The sequence below is a fragment of the Eriocheir sinensis genome, unplaced genomic scaffold (genome assembly GCF_024679095.1).
Source record: "Eriocheir sinensis breed Jianghai 21 unplaced genomic scaffold, ASM2467909v1 Scaffold84, whole genome shotgun sequence".
NCBI classification, from domain to species: domain Eukaryota; kingdom Metazoa; phylum Arthropoda; class Malacostraca; order Decapoda; family Varunidae; genus Eriocheir; species Eriocheir sinensis.
This window is the reverse complement of record NW_026112208.1, coordinates 162,495-190,000: the sequence shown is the minus strand read 5'-3', so window position 1 is coordinate 190,000 and position 27,506 is coordinate 162,495. Positions and strand designations below refer to the sequence as shown.

The following is a 27,506-nucleotide window of genomic DNA, read 5'->3' as shown; positions in this document are numbered from 1 at the left end:
TGTGTGTGTGTGTGTGTGCGTTGGTGTGGTGTGTAGGTGGACGTAAGCATTTCCACGTAAAATATTTTCTTCTGATTTTTTTGGATTTGTTTTATTTAGCTCATATTTTGCTTGATATGTCTGCATGGAATTTTTTTTATCGTGTCAGACATTCTCTCTCTCTCTCTCTCTCTCTCTCTCTCTCTCTCTCTCTCTCTCTCTCTCTCTCTCTCTCTCTCTCTCTCTCTCTCTCTCTCTCTCTCTCTCTCTCTCTCTTGCTAAATCTTTAGCTTACCTGTATCTTCCTCTTTCCGTTTCTCCATTCCCTTTCCTTCTCTCCGTTCTTACTTTTTTCCTTCTCCCTCATTATTCTTACTCCTCCCTATTCCTTATCCTGTCTCTCCATCCTTCCATATTTTCCCTCCTTCCTCCTTGCCTTTTTCCCCTCCCCTTTCCCTCCATGCTTCCTTCTCTATTCTGTTCCTTCCTTGCCTTCTTTCCCTTCCCTTTCCCTTCATCTCCCCTTTTCCCCCCTCTATCCCTCCTTGTCATTCTCCCTTTTCTTCCCTTTTCCCTCCATCTCTTTCTTATTCACCATTTTCTTCCATCGTAATATTCTTATCCCTTCTCTTCAAGCCTCCCTCCTTCTCCTATTCCTCCTCCTCCTCTTTCCCTCCTCTTCCTCCTCCTCCTTCCTCTTTCCCCATCCCTCTTCACCCGTGACCTTGCCTGCCTCGCTCGGGGTAAGGAAAGGAAAAGAAAAAGAAAGTTTCATAGTTCATCGTTTATTTTTCATTCATCTTTGTACAAAAATACTGCGCCTTCGTATACAAAACTATGACGTAGTGCGCATTCCTTTACGAACATTATGTATAGCGAAACCGTAAAGAAGAGAGAGAGAGAGAGAGAGAGAGAGAGAGAGAGAGAGAGAGAGAGAGAGAGAGAGAGAAATAAAGTGGAGGCAAAATTAAAAATGTAATTGAAGAAAATGAGATGAAAGTGGCGTGTGGAAAATTAAAAAAGAAGTATGAGGAAGACGAGGAGGAGGAGGAGGAGGAGGAGGAGGAGGAGGAGGAGGAGGAGGAGGAGAAGGAGGTGAACAAAAAGAAGAGATCGAAATGAAAAAAAAATCAATTGGCACAAGAACAAAAGCAAGAAGAACAAGATTAACAAGAATAAAAACAAAAAACAAAAAAAGTGTAGACCAGGCTTTAGCGCAAGAAAATAAGAAAAGAAAACTCTAAAAGGAGAACAGGAGGAGAAGGAGAAATACGAGAAAATAAAGACAGAAAAAAACGAAAAAAAATATTATAGATTGAGAAAAGCGAAAGATAAAGATAGACTAAGATTGTACATGGAAGGGAAAGAAGAAGACTGCGGAGGGAAGATTAAACTGGAGAAAGAGGAGGGAGGTAGAGAAGAAATAGGAGGAGGAAGAAAAGGAATAGGAGAAGGGGGGAGATGGGAGAGGAGTAGAAGGGAAAAAGGGGTAACTGAAAGAAGATTGCGAAGGGAAGATCAAATTAAAGAAAAGGGTAAGGATGGTAGAAAAAAAGAGGAGGGAGTAGAAAGAAATAGGAGGAAGAAAAGGAATAGGAGAAAGGGGATGTGGGAGAGGAGTAGAAGTAGGAGAAAAAGGGTAAGGAAGATTACGAAGGGAAGATCAAATTGAAGAAAAGGAAGAGGAAGGTAGAGAAGAAATAGGAGAAGAAAGAAAAGGAGAGGAAGAGGGGGGAGGTAGGAGAGGAGTAGAGGAAGAAAAGGAGGTAGGGTAGGAGTAGGAGTAGGAGGAGGAGGGGGAGTAGATTTACCCGGTGTGTAGAGGAGAGAAAACGAGATGGTGACGAAATAGAAGCGTGGAGGAATGCGTTTAGTGAAAGGTCGAGGTGTCGGGTGGAGGAGGAAAAAGGAGACTCGCGAAAAAGAGAACTAATGGTGCTGGGAAATGTGAGAGGGAAAGAAACCGACGAGGAAAAGAAAACAAATATGAAAATAGAAACTAGTGGAGAAGGACAAGCAAAAATATAAAGATGTCAACATGGAACATTTCAAATATATTAAATGGTAAGAAAAGGAGAAAAAGATATAGATAGAGACAGATAGATAGATGCAGGGAGAAAAAAAGGAAAAAAGAGATAGAAAGAGAGAAAGAGAGATAGTGTGTATAAGATAATGTATACAATAAATTCACCAACGTTTCTTCCTTCAATAGAAAAAAAGAAGGAAGAGAAACATTATCTTTTTTTTTATTCTTACAAACATCTCGCAAAAAAAAAAACACGGTCAACAATTGTGCTTTCGACATGCGCGAGTGTGATCACCGGCCCACCTGTCATTAGTCCGTCTTACCTGGCATCGAGAAGAGAATCGAAACTCATAGATTTACTTTCCAATCCTCCTACTCTCACCTTACCTTCCAATCCGTCGCCACGCACAGCCAAGACAGGGTAGTAGTTATTGCAAGAAGACTTAGAAAACTCCTCAGAACGGTAGAAAACAGAGAACCAAGCCGGGAGAGACGAGAACAAGTCCCTAAAGAGATCGAAATAACACGGAGAGTTCAAGTCCAGTTCCACCACCTCGTACCGCCACCAACAGTATTCGAACTCCGGGTGCAAACAGAGGGGGCGCCAGCGGTGGACCAGGGGTAGGCCAGGGGTATGTTAGGGCCTCCAGGTAGGGTCCGTGCAGGGGCGTGGAGGCCTTGAGTGTCTGTAGGGGGAGAGGAGAACAAGGATGTGACTCTAAAGATTTCAAATGGACATGGGCTTTTGGGGGGTAAATGTAGGTGTGTGTGTGTGTGTGTGTGTGTGTGTGTGTGTGTGTGTTTGGTGGAGTGAAGGAAAGTGTCGTCGTAACGTAAGAAAATCAAGCATTAGTGTGTTTTTATGGCTCTTGTCCCTTTATTTCTCTCTCTCTCTCTCTCTCTCTCTCTCTCTCTCTCTCTCTCTCTCTCTCTCTCTCTCTCTCTCTCTCTCTCTCTCTCTCTCTCTCTTTTCCCATCTCCCTTTCCTCTTTACTCCCTCTAATCTCTCCACTGTGTCTCTATTCTCCTTTGTTTTTTCCCTCCATTCTTTCTCTCCCTCCTTTGTGCCTCCGTGTCTCCAATTTACTTGTCACCTTTATCCCTTTTCCTCCATTCCCTGTCTTCACTTGACCCTTCTCCTCCCTTTGTACATTGCTCCTTCTCCTCTATTTTATCTCCTCCTCCTCCTCCTCTCACTTACTCTCTCTACCTCTTCCTTCTCCCTCCTGTCCCTCTCTTCTTCCTCCACTTTACTTGCCTTTTCCCTTCTCCCTCCATTCATCGTCTTTATGTTATTTATTGTTCTCTTCCTTGCTTGTTTCCTCCGCTCCCTCCACTATCCTCTCCATCCTTGGCTCTTCTCCCTCCCTCGGCTCTCCTTCACGGGTACCTGCAGATAGATAGATGGAGAGATAGACATATAGTTAGATAGATGGATGGATAGATAGATAGATAGGTACAGATAGATAGATGATTATACAGAGAAAGAATGAAAGTAAGAAAGAAAGAAAGAGAGAAGGAAAGAGGAAAAAGAAAGAAAAATAATTAGTAAGAAGGAAAGAAAGAATGAGAAACAAGGAAATAAAGAAAGAGAAATAAGGAAAGAAAGAAAAAATAAACAAAGAGAAGGAAAAGAGAAAGAAAGAAAGAGGAAAAAGAAAGAAAAAGAATTAGTAACAAGGAAAGAAAGAATGAGAAACAAGGAAATAAAGGAAGAGAAATATGGAAGGAAAGAAAACAAAGAAAAACAAAGAGAAGCAAAAAGAGAAAGAAAAGAAAAGAAAGAAAAAGAAAGAAAAAAGGAAAAGTAAGAGAGAGAGCGAGAGAGAGAGAGAGAGAGAGAGAGAGAGAGATTTCCCTCGTTAAAATATAAAGTGAAATAGTTTGGCTATTAATTAAATTTAAAAAGTCGTGAATGGCGTGCCTTTGTGAAGCTTAAAAATCTTAGTGCCAAGACTTTAATTTTCTTTCACACCGCCATTGAAGATGTATGTATTTTTATTTATTTTAAGTATTCATCCAATTTTTATGTTGTGGTTTAATTGCATTCACACTTTCTACCACGGTTGCAATCTTTTTACTTATCCACTTAATGCTTTTCTTGTCGTCTTTCTTTCGTTAATTTTTTCTCTCTTTCCTTTCAATGGTTGAACACTTTTTTTTTTCTTTTTTTTTTCTTTACACATCTTGCAGCAAAACAACACATCCCTTTGATTCTTCTTTTCCTTTCCTTTCCAAATATTGTGTTTTATTTTAATTTCCTTCTCTCCTCATGTTCCTTCCTTCCCAGTCATTCCTTACTTATACTTTCTATCCTCCATACTTCTTATTTTTTCATTACTCTCTCTCTCTCTCTCTCTCTCTCTCTCTCTCTCTCTCTCTCTCTCTCTCTCTCTCTCTCTCTCTCTCTCTCGTTCGCTTGCTCGCTCTTTACATACTTGTCAGTATAGCTTACCTGGCTTGTCTTCCCTTCTTTCCTTTGATCCATCCGCATTCCTCAACTTTCAGGCAGTCATGTAGGCTACTGCTAGACTTATTCCATTTTCTCTAAACTTCAATCTTTCCTTTTCTATTTTTTTCCTTCCTTACCTTTCCTTCCTCCCTTTTTTCCTTCATACTTCATTTTTACCCTTTACCTTCAAACCATTTACACGTTCCGCATCATTCACCTTCTAACATATCATTTCCTTCACGCGAATCCTTCATCCTTCCATACTGACAACTCACTACCTTCCACCCACTCAATCCTTCCATTTGCATCTTACCTTCTCTCCTGTCTTATCCTTTCCTGCCTCCTATTTCCAGTCTCCCTCTCTACCCACCCTCCCTCCCTCATTCGTATCATCCTTTCCTCTCCCTCCGGACTCACCCTCCTTGCCTCAGGACTCCGGGTCGGGGCGCGGCTGGAGGCGGGGCAGGGCGAGGGAGGGACGGAGCGGCTGGGGAGGGTCGTCGAAGGAGGAGGCACTTTTGGAGTAAGACGAAGACGAAGACCCTTGGTGGTTCGACAGCCCCTGGAGGCCCTTCATCTCTTGGAGGCCTTTGAGTGCCTGGAGACCTTGAAGCCCATGTAATCCTAACAAGCCTTGCAGTCCAGGGAGCCCGCGACCACCCTCCTCGTATCTCCGCTTCAGAATAGACCGAAGAGGCTCTGCTGACGGCAAGGAGGGCAAAGATCGCTCCTCCAGTGGGTCATCAGGGAGTTTGCCGGATGCTCCCGCTACTGCCGGGGTGTAGCGCGGCAGGCTGGAGGTTGGAGTCTCCGGGCAAGGTGGTGGAACGTTGTCCCTCTCATCATCACCGTTGTACTCCGTCAGGGCTGTCTCTTCGCCACTTCTGCAGGGAGGAGGAGGAAGAGGAGAATAAGTAGGAGGAAAGTATTGAAGGAAAAGAAGAAGAGAAGGATGCGGAGATGGAAGAGGAAGAAGAAGAAAGAAGAAGGAGAAGAAGAAGAGGAAGCAGACAAGAGAGAGGATGAAAGAGAAAAGTGAGGCAGAAAAAGATGAAAAGAAGAAGAAGAAGAGGGAGAAGACGCAAAAGACGAAGCCGAAAAAGAAGAAAAAGAAGAGGAAAATGAAGAATAAGTATAACCAGAAGAAAATAAAGGAGAAAAAAAGGGCAAGGCAAAAAATATGGTGGACGAAGATACGAGAAATGATGAAGAAAAAGAAAAGAGAGAAGTATGAGAACAGATGATGAACCGATGCAGAGAAGAATACAAGGGAAAACGGAAAGGATAAGAAGGAAGAGAAAGAGAAGAATGAAGTAAAAGAGGAAGAAGAGGAAGAGGCGAAGGGAGGGGAGGAGGGAGGAGGTAAGAATTCAGCATATCGACCCATTAATTAACCGGGTCACCGCACCTGCGAGCCGTGACCCACACACCCGCGCGAAGGAATGCACGGGACGGGTTCAGCTTCAGTTCGCGTTTTACTTTAATGGAATTGAATAAACGTATCTAATGGTGTTAATTAAATTTCTATAATTGGAAACATTACAGTAATGGAATAATAGTTTTGAATAATTTGCCCATTAATTATTCTGCTATCATAAGTACCTCTAACTGCATTATTGTCATTACTGCTGCTGGTACCCCTATTACTACTACTACTACTACTACTATTGCTACTACTACTACTACTACTACTACTATTTCCACAATCCCAATCTCAACTAAATTACAATAGCATATCTCCTTCTCTTTCAGCAGCATGAAACTCAAGAAAGGAAGGAAGAAAAAAAAGACAAGCAATAGAGCAGAGAAAGAAAATATGAAGACACGGGACCAAAACACAAGACAACAGGAAGCAAAAGAGAAGAAAAACAAAAGCCACATCCCTTAACAACTCCAAAGAAAACGAAGACAAAAAAAAAAAAAAAAATGAAAACGCACTAAAAAAAAATCAACTACCCAAAACTTTGCGCGCTCACCCTTCACTCCTGTCGCTGTGGCTGGCTTCATAGGACACCTTCATTCTGTACAGCTGGTCCTGAAGTTTCCTATACTCCAGCAGGAACTTCTCGAGCTGCGCGGCGTGGTATTCAAGGTTGCAGGGATCAGAGGAGCCCCCCACTGCGCCCTTGTCAGCCTCAGCCACCGCTCGCTCCGCCCTGCAAATGAGGAGGAAGAGATACGGGCTGAAGAAGGTGAGTTGAAGGTGTGTTTTTGTATGGCTAGAGAGGGTGAGATGGATAGATAGACTGATAGGTTGATAGACAGATAGGTTGGTAGGTAGGTAGGTAGGCAGATATTGAGAAAGAAAGTAAGCATGCAAGAAAGTAATTAAGAAAGAAAAAAAAAGGAAATAAGAGAGAATAAAAGAAAAAGAACGAAAAGAAGGAAAGAGAAAAAAAATAAACCGTAAAAAAAGAAAAAGAAGGGAGAGAGAGTGTCATACGTCAGAAAACGAGAGATGCGCGTGGGTTGATGTCGGAACGATAGAAAAGTATGACAGGTGAGAGGCGGAGAAAGGAGAAGGAGAGAGAGGGAGGAAGAGGGAGAGAAGGAAAAGGAGAATAGTGGGGTGAAAAGGGAGAGAGAGAGAGAGAGATGGGGGATGGGAAATCGGAGAGAGGCAAGTGGTTGAGGAATATTGGAAAAGCAGAATATGAGGAGGAGGAGGAGGAGGAGGAGGAGGAGGAGGAGGTAGAGATAGAGGAGCGAAAATGGAAACACACACACACACACACACACACACACACACACACACACACACACACACACACACACACACACACAGACAGACACCAGAGGATAAGACCCAAGATTATGCAAGATCAGACAGTGCAGAGTAATGTTCAGCAACAGTAGCGTGTCATGATATTTTTGAAATGTGTTGACGTTAATAATTACCAGGAACGTCATTTGCGAGTACTTAGAAAAAATAATTAACAGTTGCGAAAGGATTTTATTAGTGCTTCCAGTCAAACACACACACACACACACACACACACACACACACACACACACACAGAGAGAGAGAGAGAGAGAGAGAGAGCTCGCAGAAGCCTCTAATATGTGTGAGCAAAGGGGAGAAAAAATACATAACAAGATAATATATTAAATTCTGCACTCTGCCATTACGCACACTCTCCGCCATCTTCCTCCTCCTCCTCCTCCTCCTCCTCATCCTCCTCCTCCTCCTCCTTTTTCTCGTCCTCCAAGAAGCATTACTCTCCTGCGCTACCACTTACAAATTGAATCTATCTCGCTAACACCTTGAGTATACCTGTGTGTGTGTGTGTGTGTGTGTGTGTGTGTGTGTGTGTGTGAGTGTGAGAGAGAGTGAAAGTGAGAGAGAAAATTATATGTATTATCTCTTTTCATTTAAATCAGGTTTGTCTATTAAATTGTTTTCTTATTCTCTTCATTTTAGTTTTGTTTATGGAAGCACTTTTGTATAATTGTTTTGCTGTTATACGGAAGAAAGATAAACACGTAAGGGTTAAATATTCTCTCTTTTTTTTATACTCTCTCTCTCTCTCTCTCTCTCTCTCTCTCTCTCTCTCTCTCTCTCTCTCGACATCATTATTCGCCCTCCTTTTTTCTCTCTCTACTTATTTTCCTTTTCCTCCTCCATCCTCCATTTTTCCTCTTTTTCTTCACCTCCTTTACATTTCTTTTGAAGCATCCCTTAGACCTTGAGAGAGAGAGAGAGAGAGAGAGAGTAAGAGCAGAAATCAAAAAAGAAAATACACCTGTAAACGACAAACAACAACAACCCACATTGAGACAGAGAGAGCGCGAGAGAGAGAGAGTGAGCAAGGGAGTGAACTAGAAGAGAGCAGAGAAATCGAGGATAAGCAAGAGGCAGTGAGTCTTGGATAAGGGAATGGGAATGGAAGGGATATCGAGGGAGGAAAGGGGTGAGTAGGGAAATGAATGATAAAACAGGGCATGGTAGGAAGGCAGGAAAGTTAGCAAAAACGGGAAGAGACAAGGTGGAAGGATGAGGAGGAGGGAGGCCAAGAGAGGGGAAGGGAAAATGAACGAAGGAAGAAGTGAAATTTGAGGCAAGACAAGGTGAAGGAAGGAATGACGAAGGAAAAATAAAAGGGAAGATTAAACGGGAGACAAGATGCAAGGGAGAGGAGGGAAAGAAAGAACTATAAGAAAGGAATAGGTGAAGGAAGAGATGACGAAAGGAGATTTGAAAGGAAGACTAAATGAAAGGGAGAAGGAAGGAAAGAGGGATGAGATAACTGCAGGGATGGAGACGGGCGGAATGAAGGCAAGCAAAATTAGATGGAAGGGAGGAAGAGGAGAAAAAAGAAGGAATGAAAAAAAAAGAGGTTTAAGCACGAGACAAGGTAGGAGGGAGAAGGAAGAGGGAAGAGAGAAAAGGAGGGAAAAGGTAAAGGAAGGGATGAAGAATGGATGATTGGAGGCAAGATGAAATCGAAGGGATAGGAAAGGAGAAAGAAAAGGAGTAAAAAAATGATTGAACACGAGACAACGTGGGAGGGAAAAGGAGGGAGAAAAGGAGAGGGAGAGGGAAGAGGTAAAGAGAGGAATGAAGAAGGGAGGATTGAAGGGAGGAGAGAAGAGAAAGAGACGGAATGAAAGAAAAATGCTTGAACACGAGACAAGGTGGGAGGGACAGGGAAGGTGAACAAGAGGAGGGGAAGAACGGAGAGGGATGAAGACGGGCGAATTAAAGGCAAGATAAGGGGGAAGGGAAGAGAGAGGAGAAAGAGAAGAAAGGAAAAAAGAGAGAGCCAAACACGAGACAAGGTGGGAGGGGAAAGGAGAGAGAAAGAGAGGAAGGGAAGAGGTATTGGGAGGAATGAAGGCAAGATAAGCTGGAATGAAGAAAAGGAGAAAGAATGAAATGAAAAAGAGGTTAAACATGAGACAAGATAGGAAGAGAAGGGGAAAAAGAGAGAAGGAAGAGAAGGGAGGAATGAAGGAGGAGATTTGAAGGCGAGCAAGCGGGAAGGCAAGCGGGCAGATGGGCAGGCAAACAGGTAGGAAAGTAGGAAGGCAGGCAGAAAGGTAGGGAGGGAGGAAGGCTGGAAGGTATGGTAGCCAGGAGGAGGAGGCAAGCAGGGGCGAAGTGAAGCAGGAGAATTCGATAAATTTTCAATCATGTCGTGAGTCTCGGCTGGATCCTCATGCATAAACGATCCATTATTGTTGCGATCCCCGAGAACCCGCCCTGTAATCACCTCTTGACTTCCCGCACATGTTCACACACACACACACACACACCCACACACACACACACACACACACACACACACAGGCTCAGGTACACGTTCACACAGATACGCACACACGTTCACACACAGGTACACACTCACACACTCATAATTTGAGGTACGCATTCACACATTCAGTATTTCAAGTACACGTTCACACTCCCAAAATTTCAGATACACGCTCACACACAGGTTCAGACATGCTCGAAACAGGTTCAGTACACGTTCACAAGCAGATATTTATAGTTGCAGACGCAGGTTTTCCTGAGTACACGTTTAATTTGTGTGTGTGTGTGTGTGTGTGTGTGTGTGTGTGTGTGTGTGTGAAAGTAGCTTTAATGCAGGTGTGGAGAGGTGAGAAGGAACAGGTGTGTGGGAGAGCGTAATACAGGTTTAAGACAGTGTGTGTGTGTGTGTGTGTGTGTGTGTGTGTGTGTGTGTGTGTGTGTGTGTGTGTGAGTGGACGCAGTGCAGGTGAGAGTTGGAGTAATAGAGTGAGAAGTAGAGAGGGGAGTGAGTACCGGGAGGGAGGGAGAGAGTGGGAGAAGGAGAGCAGGGCATGAGTAGAAAGTAAAAAGACCATTTAGTGAGAGTGAAAAAGGCCCCAGAAGTACTGCGCGGGGCGGATAAAGAAAACGGAAGGTGAGAGTCGTGTCATGCAGTGAAAAGAGGTGCTGGAAAGTCTGCTCGTCAGTGTCAGTGTTGGAAGGCAGTGTTGTGTTGGTCATTGTTTGTTTGTTTATTTGTTTGTGTTTGTGTGTATATATATGTATGTATGGACTCCAGCATTCAACACGGTATCAAAACACCTGCGGAAGTATTGATGTACAACCTTTTTTTACATGTTAGTTATTCGTATAGCAGCAGCCTATTTCGTGTATTGTTTTTTACTTATTACTTAGTGAATGAAGTAGCAAAGAATGAATATATAATAGAGGAAAACATGATCTGTGCGATGATAAAACAACTTCTAAACTTATAAAATTGGAAAGTGAAATTGGTTAAGGGTGAAGGGAGAGGGTAACGCTAGGAGAGAAAAGATAGGAAATAAAGAAAACGTTGCAAGAGATTAGGTAGGAAGTAATGGAAACGGCAGACGACAGGCAAGTTGAGAAGCAAGACACAGGGAGAGATTAGAGTGTGGAGCAGGGGAAGAGGAGATAAAGGAAAGCAAGAGGGAGAAGAGGGTGCAAACGGCGGACAGGTGGAAGAGAAGAAGATTAAAGGAAAAAGAGGAAGAGGAAACAGAGGAGGAGAGAGAGAGAATTTAGACCAAGTGGGAGGAAGGCAGGCAGGTGGGAAGCAGTTATTTCAGGTGTGAGTTTGTCCAGGTAAGGACCGAAATAGCACCTGCGTCTCCTTTCACCACCGCCACCACCACAGCCACCACCACTATCACCACCACCACCTCCACCACCGTATCAAACCTTAAATAACCCGTCCAGCAGCTGTCAGGTAGTGAGGTATTTTTAATGTGCTATTCATTCTTTTTCACGTAACAGGAAACCGACTCTCTCTCTCTCTCTCTCTCTCTCTCTCTCTCTCTCTCTCTCTCTCTCTCTCTCTCTCTCTCTCTCTCTCTCTCTCTCTTTAATATCGCTCTGGTTTTGATTTTTAGATTCACTACCGGGATTCGAAGTGGTTGGCTGAGCTCCATGGACTCGTTCTGGCCTGAAGAGAGGCTGTGACTGGGTCTGTTCGGGTCTACACATGACTGTTATGGGCTCTATTGGTCTCCCTTAGGCTGAGGGGCAGGGGGGGGGGTGTTGTGGGCTGAGCAAGACTTTACCTTGGAGGGTTTTACAGGCGTGGGAGCGGTCTGGGGGCGGCTGCGAATGGCTGTTATTTGATCGCCGCGGTTATCGGTGGCTGGCATTGGGAAGATAGGAGAGAGAGAGAGAGAGAAGCAAATAAAATAAAATAGGTCTCATATCAAATGTGCAAGGAGTGAGACAAACCTGACATTGTTTTTTTTATGTGTAGTTATTTTTTTATTGTTTCACAAGCATAAGTATATTTTCTTAATTCTTCAAAAAGATCTACACACCACTAGCATTATCTTGAGCCGTTACTACTGCACTTCAGGACACAGGCTTTACCCAATGTCCCAAGTCCCTGTCTGATATTAGTGTACTCCATCGTGCTTCGGCAAATGCTCTAATCTTATCTCTCTGTTTGCCCCAACTTCTGCAATTTCTGGGATGGCACTGTTACTTTTGTTGCCTATCTTTTTTTTTAATTTTATTTTATTTTTATTACGTCTTGGCCTATTGCGCCGGTAGGCTTCTTCCCGGTGGGGCCTGATGGTCGGCCCAGCCCGTTCTGGCGCAGACGAGTGTTTATAGTGGCGCCATCTTGCATTGGGTCATGCTGCCCTCCCGGAGCTCATCTTTAATCCTAGAATCTAGAGTCCGGGTTGATAGGTGGTCTTCTGGATAATACTAATAATACGACCTCCCCGAGTTAATTGCTTCATATTAATCTGCATTAGAATATCTTCAACATTTGGATGCTCCTCACTGCGTGATGCTCGCCTCTTATTTTTCCATATTATACCAGCACTCCATTCTTTCGAGTTATTGTGCAGCGCCAAGTTTCTGAGCCGCATGTTAAGATTGACATAATATACTGATTGTATGCCTGTGTCTTCAGGGAGAGTGGGAGATTGCTATTCATGATATATTCATGATATTGCCATGTTTTCCAGAGGCGCCCTATCCCATTCCAATTCTCTTTCTGATTTATTTTTCGAGGGATGTGTTTACACTGATCTAGATGTGTGTTCTTCAGTTTTCTCAAATGTCTCGTTCCTCATCGTTATTTTGTCGTTCTGTCAACTGATGATCAAACTTTACATACGGTTTATTTATCTTTAACTTCAAATCTACCTTTAAACTTTTTATGAGAAGTTCTTCAAGTATCAATGGAAAGTTTTCCCCAGAATCGCCTATGGAGACTGTCATCTGGGAATTTAAGGTTAATTGTTAGGGTATTCTCCGTGTATTGTGATTCCTTTTTTATCTAACTAATTCTTAAATCTTTCTTACTGAGCCTTAAATAACTCTGGATATATTGTATTGACTTGTCTAACACCTTAACTTTTCTTGTGAAGCTTAATTGTTGCCGGCCTGCCTCTACATATACCTACCAACACCTTTATATTGAGTTCATCCACGCATTGCCTCCTGAGCATCTGCATGGCTGTCAGAAATTTTTAGTTAAGTGGAATGATTCCTCTTAATCTCTGAAAGCCGTGCACGAAATCCTAACGTTGCTCATTGCCTCTTTACAGAACACAAACAAAGTATCGCAGAGGGATGGAAAAAGGGCACCGATACTCAATTCTCGCCAACGCCGCAGCCACCATTAAGACCACCGCCACCCCCACCACCCCCACCACCACCACCACCACCGCTGAGAGAGTTTCCATGATCCTATAAATATGGAAATGCGAAGTGCAGTAAAAAATGGACCGACTTACGTATTGAACCGAAGGACGTGAGGCTGCATACTGGGAGCCTCCTCAAGACTAAGCAAAAGGATGCGTCTGTACTCCCGTCACGCCACTACAACAAACAGTACCGGGCCTCCTCAGCACCGCATCAGTAAACACTATTACCACCCTCTTAAACCATTACAAAAGCAGCCGTTCTTCATCCTTCTTCAACTTATTTTCCCTCAGTCTAAATCAGCTGTTTTCAAATCCACTTCATTGGTCTTTCTTCAGCCTACTTTAGCAGTCCTGTAACCCACATTTCCAGCCTTATCTCTGCCCACTTCGTCATACATTCACTCCACTTCACATAATGTATTCCTGCGCTCTTCAAACCACTTCTGTACGGCCTTTTGACGACCCTCCCAGGAAGCGTTGCAAGTTCGCCAGCAAGCCCACGTTAGCCTCCGTCACTCCCCTGAATCCCTAGATTTCCTCGGGGCACTGAACTGGTTGAGCCACAATCTGACGTCGCGTGAAGGTTTACCGGAAGTACGACATCTCCCCCCTCACCCCACTCTCCTACCACACTACACCATGGCAGAGTGAAGAGGGCCCACTCCCCACAGTATGGCCTTGCATATGTGAATGTGTGGATGCTCTGGGCTCCATTGCTCCCTTAACGCGGCGGCCTGTCACAGTGCATGTCAGACTGCCAGGCCCGACCACTGCCTGTGTCATCGCCCCTGTCACCACTGCTGTCACCGCTGCTGTCACCTCTGCCGTCATGGGGGGCGCCTGACATGTGGTTAGCCAGCGAAATGGTGAATGTTTGTCCCGATTTCAAGCTTTACCGCCAGTTGAATAATACTTGTTAGTGGAGATATATCACCCCTTTATTCCCTTTAACTTTGATCGCCTCTACATACAAGTGGAATACCGAGAATATAGAAACATATATTAAAGAAAAACCGGTGAAGGACAGACTGAAGCCAACAAAGTGTTCTAATTTAAATGCTGATTGATTCACGGTCTCAGAATCTTTAGAAAAATCTCACTAGCATCCCCACCACTGTTCCTGCCACCTCTGCTTGCCATTGCCTCCTCCTCCTCCACCATCGAAATACCTGGTGAGTTGGTAGTGTTGCAGTGACAGTAGTAACAATAGTAATGGTGGTAGTGGTAATGGTAGTAATAATGATAATGGTAATTTTAGTATGGCAAACGTGACCATGGCAACAAGTAAAACCAGAATAGTTGCGGAAGTGGTTGTAGTGTTAGGTGACTCGGTAGCAGCAGCATTAATGATTTAAAGGAAAATGCATCGGCGATCGGCTTAAGTGAAGAAAGAAGCTTCTGTTCCGCCCACCACCACCACAATCACTACCACCTCCACCACCTCAATCACCACCCCATCACCACCCCATCACCACCACCTCTCACCACCACCTCTTACCACCACCACTACCACCACTTCAATCACCACCACCACCACCTCAATCACCACAGCCATCACCACCGCCATCACCACCACCACCTCATTCACCACCACCACCACCTCAATCACCACAGCCATCACCACCGCCATCACCACCACCTCCACCACCACCAACACCACTGTGACAAATGATCACGACGATGATTACGATAATTATTATTCTCATTACAGTAATTATTCTGTTCACACTCATGAAACAAACCTTTAATTGTTGATTGATCAAACGCATGACTAGTGTTTAAATATTTATTCGACAATAATTGCCACCTAACCTGAGTATTACTAAATATATAATAATGATAATAATAGTAATAATAATGATAATAATAATAATAATAATAATAATAATAATAATAATAATAATAATAATAATAATAATAATAATAATAATAATAATAATAATAATAATAATAATAATAATAATAATATAAATACTAATACTATTAATAAGAAAAAGAAAAAAAGATGAAGAAAAAAGAATAAGAAAAATAAGAATAAGAATGGGAATAGGAATAAGTACAATAAGAAGATGAAGAAGAAGAAGTAGGATAAATTACTTTTATTTTTATTAACCTCCTTATTATTATTATCATCATTATTATCACCATTATTATTACTGGCATTATTTTTTCAACCATTATAATCAGTTCCGTTGCTCTAAGAAGGATCAAACGCTACTTCCCGCACACAAGTAATCATGTTCATTATTTTATTCCAGTTTGCATTATTTATTCGTCTGATGCAATGTTCCAAGAGCTTTGTGTGAGATCAGGTGAAGAAATAATTACTTCGCTTATTATTATTTTGTGGTACATGATCAGAGGACTGCTTTGTGCTTGCAATTATGATATTTTGTTAGGGTTGACTTGCTTATGTAGAATTTCATAAGGTTAGGGTTAAATAAGGTTAAGATTGACCCGAATATATAGGTTTTGATAAGTTTAAGGTCACTCGATTATGCTGGATCTAATTTGGTTACGATGTGATTATGTTAGTATTTGGTAAGATTAAAATTGACTTGATTAGATTGGATTGGATTGATTTTAGTTTGGTTTAACTTGCATAGTTTTGGGTTAATCTGGGTTGGGTTTGGTTGAATTGGATTTGTCTAGGCTTGACTGAATTTGGGTTGGTTAGATTGAAAATGAATAGGTTAGGTTGGAGGTCACTATGTAATGTAGAAGAGCGATTAGTAAAAATAGTTATTAGGTTACTGGATTTAGGTTCATAACTAGTAGTAACGAATTTGTGAATGACTAGGAACAAAGAGCAAATAGGTTAGGATGCAAGACAAGTGGTTCTTTGGAATAAATTATTGGGAATCATTGGCAAGGAAATCACTTCATCAACTCAGCTACTTAGCCATACTGTCGATCTAATTCATACATTCATTCATTCACTCATTCAGTCAGTCAGTCAACCAGTATATCAGTCAATCAGTCAATCAATTAGTCAGTCAGTCAGTCATTCAGTCAGTCAGTCAGTCAGTAAGTCACTCAGTCAGTCATTCAGCCAGCAAGTCAGAAACCCAGCCAGTCTGTCTCTGTCTGTCTTGTCTGTCTGTCTGTCTGTCTGTCTGTCTGTATGTATGTATGTATATGTATGAATGCATGTTTGCCTACCAATCACCTAAGTTACAACCCCGTCAAACCAGCCAGTCAGTCAACAACCCAGCCAGACAACCAAGCCTGCAAGTCATTCGTTCATCTATTCATTCATTCAAGCTCTCAGTCAGTCAATCAGTCAGAAACCCAGTCAAGCGTTCACATCACTCAATCATTCACTCCATTATTCCGTCAGTCGGTCAGTCAATCCGTCGTTAATCAGCAAGTCACCCAGTCAGCCAGTCAGTCAGTAAGTCAGTCAATCCAAAGCAGCTCGCCAATGACTCAATTAGCATTCACTCCCCTTTACGTAAGACCAGAAATAAAAACGTCTATTCTTCAGAGGATCCAACCCCCTCCCCATCCCTCTTCGTCCCCTCCCCACCCTCCTCCCCCCTTCCCCCCTCGCGCCACTCCCTGCCAATCTTGAACCCTCGGAAAACAGCTTCGGCTCATATTCCGTCTCTTCGCAGATTCTTCCGCCGGACTCTGAAACTATGTCGAAAAAAAAAGAAAAAGGAGGAGAGAAAGGATAGAATATTCCGGATCGAATTAAAAGTATTCCCGGATCTGTCCAGAGTTCGTCGCTGTTGACTTGATTACATTCTCTCTCTCTCTCTCTCTCTCTCTCTCTCTCTCTCTCTCTCTCTCTCTCTCTCTCTCTCTCTCTCTCTCTCTCTCTCTCTCTCTCTCTCTCTCTCTCTCTGTTTATTTTTTTTCTTACTTTCTTTTCATTTTTCCTCCTTCCTTTGTTTCTTCTTCCCCTCCGTTGTTTCTTTCTTCTGTCTTTCTTTTTTTTCCCTTTATTTTCACTGCCTACGAGACATATTTTTAAGAATTTTAGGACTTACTCATTCTTTCTTTTCTTCTTAAACCTCTTTTTTTATTTTCTTCCTTCACCCCTTCCCTTTCTCCTTCATTCATTCCTTTTTGTATCTTCCTTCTTCCATTTCGTCCTTTTCCTCTTCTTTTTCCTTTTTCTACCACTCCTTCTTTTTTCCTTTTTTTTCAGTCTGACCTTTCCTTTCATTTATCCCGTATTTCCTTCCAATATTCCTCCCCTCCTCAATTCCTCCACTCGCCCTTTTGTTCCTTTGACCACCATTTCATTCGTTTCCATTCCTTTTTCTTCCTTTTTTATTTATTTTTTTCTCTGCTTTCTTCTTTGCTTCCTTTCTTCCATCTGTGCTTGTTCGTTCATTGGTTTGTTTCCTCCTTCCTTCCTTCCTTCCTTCCTTCCTTCTGTGTTTGGTCTTTCGTTCTTTGTTTAGTCTGTCTTTCCTTCTTTCCTTCTTTCCTTCCTTCTTTTATTTCTTTTTTTCTTCCAAACTTCCGTAATGCCATTCCTCCTTCCTTTATTTCCTCCTTCCCCCTTTCTTTCCGTACTCTCTTCCTTCTGTGGTCTATCATTCATTTGTTATTCTTTTTTATATTCCTTTTAGCCTTCCCTCCTTCTTTCATTTCCTCCCTCCCCTTCTTCCTCCACCGCTCCTCCTCCCTCCCCACCTCTTACCTTCCCTCTCTCCCTCCCCCATCAACGCCCACCCACAATATAAAACTTCCCCCAAAAACACCCTAATTGTTGGTCTCCTCGCCCCAGTTATTGCCGCGTCCATCATCTCATTACAACCAAACTTCTTCAGCACTGCACTTCAGAATGCATCCGCCTCCAGCTCTTCTCCACTCTCCCTCCACTTCTCTATAACTTATCTTCCACTTCTCTGGCATGGTATTCATTTTTCCTTTCTGTCATCTCATCTCTTCACCTTTTTCCTTTACCTCTCTTTCATCTTCCCCTCCTTCTCGTTCTCCTTCTTATCTTTTCTTTTTCGTTCTCCTTCACTCCTCTTTTCTTCCATATCGGCTGTTTATCTTCACTTTCCGTTTTGCTTTCTTCCTTTCTCCATCTCGTCCTCATCTTTTTGTTTTCTCCTATTCCTTAAAGTCTCTCCGTTCTCCAGTTTTCCTCCACATCTCCGACATCTTCACTTCTTACTTCCTTCGTCTACATCGTCTCTTCACCTTCTTCTCTTTCCCTCCCTTCTCATTGTCTACCTTTTCTTCGTCTTCTTTTTCCTCTTCGTCTTACTTCTCGTTTTCCGCCTTCTCCTCTTCTTCTTTTTCCTCTTTCACCCCTCATATTCCATTTCCAGCATTTTTACGTACTCTCTGCACGCCCCCCCCCCCCCCTTTTCTTTTTTAGAATTCATATATCCAATACCTTTTCACTTTTTCGTCCTTCAACTTTTCTTAATATTTTTGCACTCTTCGGAATTCAACCTTCTTCTCCTTCGCCTTTCTTTACCCTTCCTCGTTCCCCCTCCTCTTCATGTTCCTCCTCTCCCTTCTCGTCCATATCCTCGTCTTTGTCCACCTCTTCTTCTTGCATTTTTATTCTCTTTTCTCTCTCCTCTTCTCCTTTCTCTCCGTGTACTCTTCAAGTTTCAACCCTCCTCCATTCCTCCTCCACTTCTCCTCCACTCTTCTCCCTTCCCTCCCTCTTCCTCGCATGCTCTTCACACGTCAGAATTGAACTCTTTTTTCCCTCCTCCTCCTCCTTTTACCAATCAATTCTTCTCCCGTTCCTACCCTTCCTCCTCTCGTTTAAAGTTTCTCTCTCTCCTCGTCTTTCTCCGTCAGTCTCTCTCAGTTCTCTTCATTTTCTTTCTGTCTTAATCCTTGTCTTTCCCATTCTTTTCCTTTCAATATTCCGCCCTTTTGTTCCTCTCGTCACGCTCCTTCTCCCCTTATTGTTCGCTTTCTCTTATTCACTTTTTATTTTTATTTTCCTCTCTCCTTCACTGTTTGTCTAATTGCTGCCTATCACTCCTTCCTTCTTCCTTCCTTTTTCTCCTTCAAATTTATTCACTTCTCATCCACCTTCTCTCATCTACTTGTCCATCTTTTCCTTATCTGTTTCCTCCTCTTTTTTTTCTCCATCCTCTCGCCCTTCTTTTGCTTCCTTCGTCCATTCCTTCCTTCATCATTTCCCTTCTTCATTCTCATATTTCTTTTATTTTCTTCTTTCTACATTTTGATTTTTCTTCCACCTTATTTTCATCTTTCTCTTTCCTTTTTTCCTTCGTCTCTTCTTTCCTTCCTTACTTCATTTATTTCTTCCTTCCTTCCTTTCTTCTTTCATTTGCTCCTTCCTTCCTTCCTTCATTCATTTCTTCCGTTCTTCCTTCGTTCCTTCGTTCCTTCGCTCCTTTGCTCCTTCCCTCTTTCTTTCCTTCCTTCTTTACTCCTTTCTTTCTTCGTTCTTTTGCTGATACCCTTTCTCCACTTTATTGCATCAGTATGTCTGGTTTTGCATTCGGAATATGAGTTGTTCTGAAAGTTGAGGAAATTGATTTTGTGAAGACTGCATGCAAGAGAGGCATACTTTACTTTTTATTAATTGTTTGTGCTTTCTTCTTTCAGTGTTTCCTTCTGTTAACGAAAAATACGCGGAGAAAAATGAGACCCTTCTGCGCTGGTTCCTATTACATCAAGGCAGTTTGGTGAGTGTTGATCTTTTGCTTGTCTGTTTGTGTTTGTAGAAAATTTATTGTCGTACCATATCTCTTCCATCGTACTCCGGAAAACATTCGCTCCTCCTTCCTCTAATATTTTTCTCCCATCATCCGTTTCCTAACCTCGTCTTTCACCTTCTTCCTCCAACCCCATTCTTACCTTCATCACTAAATCATTTTCATCTTCTTTCTTTCTCCGTTTATCTCCTCCATTTCTCCTCTCTCGCCTTTTCTCTCACATCCACATTGTTTTATCTCCAATTACAACTCCCTACATCATTTTCCTTCATGCCTGTTTCACCTATTCAAAAACTCCTTTCTGTATTTTATTTTCACTCCATCATTTCTCCTCCATAACCATTCTTTTTACATCTACTTTCTCCCTTTGTATCTCCTCATGCACCTCCCGTCATCACCTTTCTCCTGACTTTTATCTTCCATCCTTCATCCTGCTCATAAAGTCACTCTTTCTTTCCTTTCTTTATCTTTATTCTCATTCAATTCGTCTTCATTACCCCTATCGATACCTTCACTCTTTTTTTTCCTATTTCCATCTATACATCACCCATTCACCTTTTTACTTACTTTCCTTCTTCATTCACTCTACTCAAAAACTCACCTGCCTGCTCTTTCCTTTTAAATTTCACTTCTTACCTCAACTTTCTGCCTTCTATCTCCACCTTCATATTCCTCTATCACCCTTCTCCTTACATTCGTCCCCCCTTGATTTATTATAGTGATTACATTGTACCTTCCTCCCTCTATCTCCCTCTTCATTTACGTTTACCTCTCTCGCTTCTTGCTGTTCATTTCTATAGCCCGCTTTCGTTTTCTCCCAACCTCTCTGTCACTCTCTTTAGCTATATTTTCTCCCTCTTGGATCTGTCTCCCTCTGTGCCTCTCATCTTCTCCCTTTCTCTCTCTTTACCACCCGTTTCCTCCCTACCCCTCTTTCAATCTCTATCCATACCTATCGTTTTCTCCTTATCACTCTTTGTCTGTCTCCCTCTCCCTCTCTCTCTCTCTCTCTGTCTGCCTCTGTACATCTCTCTCTCTCTTTCTCTCAGTCATCGAAAAAGGGAGCAGGTTTATTTTACACCTTTGTTTACTGTGTTTGCCTTCACGCCGTATTGTTTACACTCCAAATGAAAAAAGGTATTGGTTTGATAATGTTTTTCTCCCAATGCAATTTTATGTATGTGCTCCGGTTTTTATTTCATTTTATTTTATTCTTTTACTTTTCCTTACTATTGCTGGTATGAGAGAGAGAGAGAGAGAGAGAGAGAGAGAGAGAGAGAGTAGAGTGAGTAAAAGAGCTGAGTGAAAAAGTGAGCGAGCGAAAAAGCGAGGAAGTGAAGTGAAAGCGTATACGTGTGTGTGTGTGTGTGTGTGTGTGTGTGTGTGTGTGTGTGTTGGGTTTGAGGAAGCAGGTTTATTGCGTTATTTTACATGTGGGAAAATAATACTATAACAGGTGGGAGGGTTTATGGCATGTACGAGCAGAGGGGGCGTGGAGGGGGCGGAGGAGGGGGGCAGGGGAGGAAGGAAGGAAGGGAGGTGTGAGAATATTTACAAGAGGGGCGGAGCGGGGCGGGGATGGGTTGTAAGTAATATTCAGAGGGAGAGAAAAAGAGAGAGGGAGAGTGGGAGAGAGTGAGAGAGAGAGCTGGAGTAAAAATGTAAGGGAGCAATTAATGAAAGAATAGTCGAATGAATTTATGATTGGTTGAACGAATGAATGAATGAATTAATGAATGAATAAATGAAATTGGGAAGGAAGAATGGACGGAAGGATGGAAAGAAGGAAGAAAGGAAGGAAGTAACGGATGAATGAATGAATGAATGAATGAGTGAATGAATTAATGAATGAATGAAGGAAAGAAGGAAAGGAAAAAAAAGCAAGGAAGGAAGGAGGGCAAGATGGAAGGAAGGGAGAATAAGAGTGAAGAAATGAAAGGAAAAAGATAACCAGGGAAAAACAAAAGAAAGAAAAAAAAAGAAAATTAACCCTTAAGAGAAATCCACGAAAAGAAAAAAAAATCAAACAAGGGGGAGAGCAATATAATAGGATATAGAAAATCATAGATAAAAAAATGCGAGGGAGGGAAAGAAGGAAAAAAAGATAAAGGGAAAGAGAAAGGGACGCGTGTGGATGGTGAGCAAAACTAATTCCGTTATTGAAACTGGAAACAAATGAAAAATAAAAATAGAAAACAAATATAAAAGCAACGAGGGAAGGTAAAGCGTAAAGTGTTGCTATATATTTCCAGCCCCGCAAAACTCTTCCGAAGACTGATGGACAGGTTATAATTATTGATGGTAATTAGGACAGGTGCGAGATAATGATCGGGCTGATTACAAGCACGTTAAGCGTAATGATGCATGAAGACGAGACAGCTACACATACATACATATATACATACACACATACATACATACATACATACATACATAGCAGGATTTATGATGATTCTACTGGTAATTTAGTGATGGAGATATTAATACTGAAATGTTTGTAAGTTGAATATGGTTCATGATTTATTCATTACCACTACTACTACTACTACTACTACTGCCACCACTACTACTGCTACTACTCTTCCTATTACTACTACTACTACTGCTTACCTGTGTGCATTGATGAGTTCCTTGAGGGTGTCGCGGTGAGCCTTGAGGGCGGGCGGGGGAGAGCCATCGTCGGTGAGGGAGAGCTGCGGGTGGACGGGCGGGGAGCGGGCATAGGAGGGGAGGGAGGTGGAGGCCGTGTCGCTCTCCCCTAGGTCCACCCAGCTGGCGCACCTGTGGGGAAGGTGGAGGGTTTGGGGGTGTTATTAAGTGGAGTGACCGTTGTGTTATTGTGTAGTGGTTATTCTTCACCTTTTTTGGGATTTCTTTACTCCTTCATCTCTTTTCTTTTTCCTTCTGTTTCTTTTGCATTTCATTCTTTCTCTTTCATTCGTTGCCTCAGACACACACACACATACCTTCCTTTTAAGTCGTTTTATATCTTACACCGTTATCATATTTTTCTCTTATTCCTCTGTTCACACCTTAATTCCTTTCACTCCATGCCCACACGCCTTCCTTAACTTACATTTTCCTTGCACTTTCCTCCTTTCTTGCTTTCATCCACACAGTTTCCCTTCGCCCACACAGTTTCCCTTCGCCATATCAATGCACTTCTCTTCATTTCCCCGCTCCTTACTCACACGATTTTCCATTCTCTGCCCCTTTCTTATCATTCCTTCATCTCATCACCCGCCGTTTGCTCTCTTTTTCTTCCACACTCCCTACATTATTTTCCTTTCTCTCCCCTTTCCCTATTCATTTCTTTACCTCATCGCACTCCGTTAACTCCCATTCACTTCCTCACTTCTTACTCACACGACTTTCTCTTCCCTTCTCTTCCCTTTCCCTTTCATTCCCTCATCACGTCACTCGCCTTTTCCTCACCTGTATCGTATGGAGGAAGGTAGCGAGAAAGAGATTTCCTGGAAGAGACTATCCATCCCTGGGCTGGCCGTGGCCCCGAGCAGACCGCTGGAGCTGAGATAGATAGATAGATAGATAGATAGATAGATAGATAATAGAGAGAGCGAGAGAGAGGGAGAGGGAGAGAGAAAGAGAGAGAGAAACGAACATATATAGACAGATGCAGACAATCAAGCAGGGAGACAGAAACAGAAGCACAGACAAACACAGACAAATAAGTAGACAGCATAGAGAAACAAAATAGAGATAGTGAATAGAGATAAACAGAGAAATAGATACACAGACAAACAGATATAGACAAACAGATAGACAGAAGGACAGAAAGACACACACACACGTACGGACAAACAGCGAAAGACACACATTTTCGAAATAGAGACAGACAAAAAGAAAGGAAAGAAAGACATAATAGAAGGAAGAGAAAGAGTAACAGCAAATTAGGTCATGAATGTATGAATCAATCCATACGTAGTTGTAGAGAATTTTGAATTTATTGAAGGAAATGAAGAGGAAAAACCAGTGCACCAAAATAAATGCATGTTGTAAATTTTGGAAGGTAGAAAAGAAACAACCAAAAATATTAAGGTTTTTGAGGAGAGAGAGAGAGAGAGAGAGAGAGAGAACAAGAAAAAATAAGATTATGGAAAACAGGGATACAGAGAGAAAGGTGTGGAAAAAATTCAAAAGAAACGAAACAGATGGAGAAATTTGTAATTCATGAAAGCGGAAGTGAGAAATGGGAGGGACAAAGAAAACAGAGAGAACGAATATTGGCGCCAAAGAAATCGGCAACGTGAAAAAAAAGGGGGAAAACAAAGGCAAGGAGAGGGAAGGAAAGGAACGTGGGAAAATATGAAAAAAAATGAAAACCTAGAAAAAAGAAAACGATGCAGGAAAATAAAAAAAAGAACTAAAAGACAATAAGACTAGAATAATTTAGAAAGGCTACATTTACCTCAACCAGAAGAAAACAACACATCATATGTATATTTTTTTCTGGGTGAGTGTTCGTTCAGCACACACAAAAAAAGGATCATAATTAAGGACCGCGTACTGGATGACGGGTTATTAGCAGCGCCCTAGACAGCTCTAAATTATGCGCGTGTATATACATAAGTCATCACAGCACTTGCCCCTAATGCTACAAATACAACTAAGCTATACTTATGTTACAACGGGTTCATGTGTGTGTATGTGTGTTGATGATGATAGTCGTTTAGATACAAATAAATATACATACATGAGCTGAAGGTGAGGTATCAAAAAAATGTGTACTGATGGAAAATGAAAGAAAAATTACACATCAAAAGGGCGGATGTGGTGTGATGGTAAGGGAAGAGAGATGGAATGAGCGGTCTGGGAGTAAGGGGAGAAAAAGGAGGAGGAGGAGGAAGAGAAAGAGGAGGAGCAAGTTGCTGTAAAGGATGGGGTGGAGAAGAGGGCGGGGAGGGGTCAAGAGTAATAGGCTGTGCGGGGAGGGAAGGCGAGTGATGTAGTGGGGAGGAGGAGGAGGCGGGGAGGCAAGATGGATGCGAGGAGAAGACCGATGGCAGCTGCGGGATTCCTCATTAGGCGGCTTGAATGGGGAGATTATGAGGCGGCGCACACACACACACACACACACACACACACACACACACACAAACACACACACACACACACACACACACACACAGTCACACACTTTCATACAAGTTCTTGAGATGATTAAAGAGAGTTTTGTTTTTGCATCAGAGTAAAAACGTAAAGTTGTTTTAGACTAAATGTATCAGACTTTTGGGTGTTCACGTGCACTAGCGTGTTGATGTGATTGGTGGGGGCGAGGAGTGATGGAGGAAGGGGTGCTGAGGGTGTGGCGGGTGGTTATGTGTTCGTGTATTTGTGTGATGTTTGTACGTCGTATTTAGTGTGTTATGAGGGTCGGCTGATTAAGGGGAGCAGCGCCCCACCTGCTCCATGAACTCACCTGGACACGCGAGGCAGCGTGCAGTAGGCGGGGTTCAGCAGCTGCATCGGTGGTCTCGGCTGTTGCTGCAGCTGCTGTTTCTGCTGCTGTGTGTAGGGCAGGTCCAGCAGGTCAGGGTAGTGGCTGCCGCTGGCCATGGAGAGCGTGGAGCCCCGCTGCGCCCCCATCTGCAGCAGGCGACCTTCCTTGCCCTCGGCTGCGTGTTCTCTCCACCGCAGCCGCTCGTCGGGCGTGGGCAGCCCCGTCACCGCCAGCTCGGACTTGGGGATCTCCACGTATGACACTGTGCTCGGCGAGCTCGACTTGCCGCTGCCGCCAGGCCGAGGCTTCGACATCTTTCGCTGCTCAGATTCAGCGTAGGAACTTGACTTTTCCACCTCCTTCGTGGAAGGGAAGTCGTCGACTGAGGCGTCACGCAACATCCACGACTTGTCTGAGTGTGTGGGCAGCGGCGACGACTCGTCAAGGTCGTTGGTGGGCACGATGTGGTAGTCGGCCAGCTTTGGATGGGAGTCGCTGGAAGTGCTGCCGCGGTCCTGCGACATCTGAGGTGTTTCTGTCTTATGATCAGTCTCCACTCCGCGCCGCAGCCTGGCCTGCTGCCGCCGCCGCAAGAGGATGGCGGTGAGGAGCAGCAGCACAACCAGGATCATGGCCATGGCTGTGAGCAGCCCGCCGGTCACAAAGACGCGATCCATGGTCACCAGCCGCACCTCCGCCACCTCGTTGGACACCTGCAGCGTGAGGTTGGCCTCTGATCTGCCCGCCTTGTTGAGCGCTACGCAGCGGTACGTGCCCTGGTCCCGAGGCCCCGCCCCTTTCAATGTCAGGTTGGACAGTCGTGTCTCCTGGTTCGCCGACATGGACTCCAGCACACGGTAACGCTCGCTGCCGTTACGTATCGCCCGATCTCCGAGGAACCAGGACACCGTGGCATCGATATCATTCTCGATGCGACATGACAGGGACACGTTTTCGCCATGCGCAGCCAGGACGCGTGGGGCCACGGCCGTTAGTTGCGGCACACACACAAACTCGTCCAAAGTCAGTGCCTGCCACGACCTGCCTTTGAGGCGGTCTGGTTGCACGCAGGTCGGCGGCTCTAGGAAAGCAACGTTGCGCTCGATCATCCATCGCCTGAGTGGCCTGAGGCGACAGTCGCAGTGCCAGGGGTTCGCGTCGAGGTGCAGCTCGTGGATGGCGACGAGGGGGTGTACGATGGCTGCGTCCAGCGCTGCCAGGCGGTTGTCGGAGAGCTTCAGCACCTCGAGGCGGGTCAGGCCGCGGAAGGCTCGCTCGTTCACGACATCGATTTGGTTCTGGGAGATGACCAGGTGCACCAGGTCAGGCGTGGGGGTGAAGGCCTCCTCGGGCAGTGAGGTGATGTAGTTGTGGGCGAGGCGAAGCTCCCGCAGGCCAGGCACGTCGGCGAGGGCCTCCGAGGGCACGGCACGCAGCATGTTGTGGCTCAGGTCCAGCTCCACCAGGTTGGCCAGCATGTTGAAGGCGCCGTGGTCCAGGTGCTTCAGGTTGCAGAAGTTGAGCCTCACCTTCTGCAGGTTCACCAGACCCGCGTCGATGAAGGCGTCGCGCGGTAGGATCTGCAGGTTGTTGTGCTGCAGATTAAGCACCTGCGTTGTGGAGCCAAGGCCGCGCGGGATGTCTATGAACTCAGCGTCAGGACACGACACCGTCTCCTTGCCATCCCGCCACTTACACTCGCACACCTTGGGACACGTGCCCGTCGCGCCGCACACCGCCCACGCCCACACGAACGACCACACCCACGCCCAGATGATGGCCGCCCGTAGCCTGGCGAAAGTGCCGAGAGCACAGCGGTGACTCCAAGGCTTCATGCTGAGCGTTGTGGGTCGCCTCTGCCTCAGCACCCCGCCAGCACCATCGTGGCACCGCTCCCCCACCACTATTTCATGGCGCTTCCCGCCCCGCCCCGTGCATAGCTCACCGTAGCTCGCCGCCACCTGAATAGTCAAAACCAGTAAACTGTTTCCGAGTTGGTGCAAACTCTGCCGCTTCACTAAATGGTGCTACAGCCAGCACGTGAGGGTCTGGCGGGCAGACTGGCTGGCTGAGAGTCTGGCTGGTAATCTGTCTGGCTGGCTGGACTGCTGGATGCCTTACTGGTTGGCTGAGTGACTGAATATAATGAAGAGCTTTTTGACGGTAAAACACTCGGCCACAGCAGCCAAGCGGCGAAGGTTGGTTCCTTTACCTCCCTCCACCGATAACTTTCTCACCCGTTATACGAATTCCAGCGGCCCCGGCTGCCTCCTG

General features: G+C 44.1%; 1 protein-coding gene across 1 annotated transcript; it reads right to left on the bottom strand.

The window, feature by feature from the left end:
• Window positions 1-3,260: 3,260 nt before the first annotated feature.
• On the bottom strand, window positions 3,261-27,506 carry LOC126994641 (uncharacterized). Its single transcript, XM_050853947.1, has 6 exons — window positions 25,212-27,506; window positions 23,207-23,299; window positions 22,382-22,552; window positions 6,434-6,613; window positions 4,875-5,341; window positions 3,261-3,395 (listed from the first exon to the last, which is right to left on the bottom strand). Exons 1-5 carry the CDS (start codon window positions 27,065-27,067, stop codon window positions 4,885-4,887), a joined length of 2,757 nt encoding a protein of 918 aa, XP_050709904.1. The 5' UTR covers window positions 27,068-27,506; the 3' UTR covers window positions 3,261-3,395; window positions 4,875-4,884.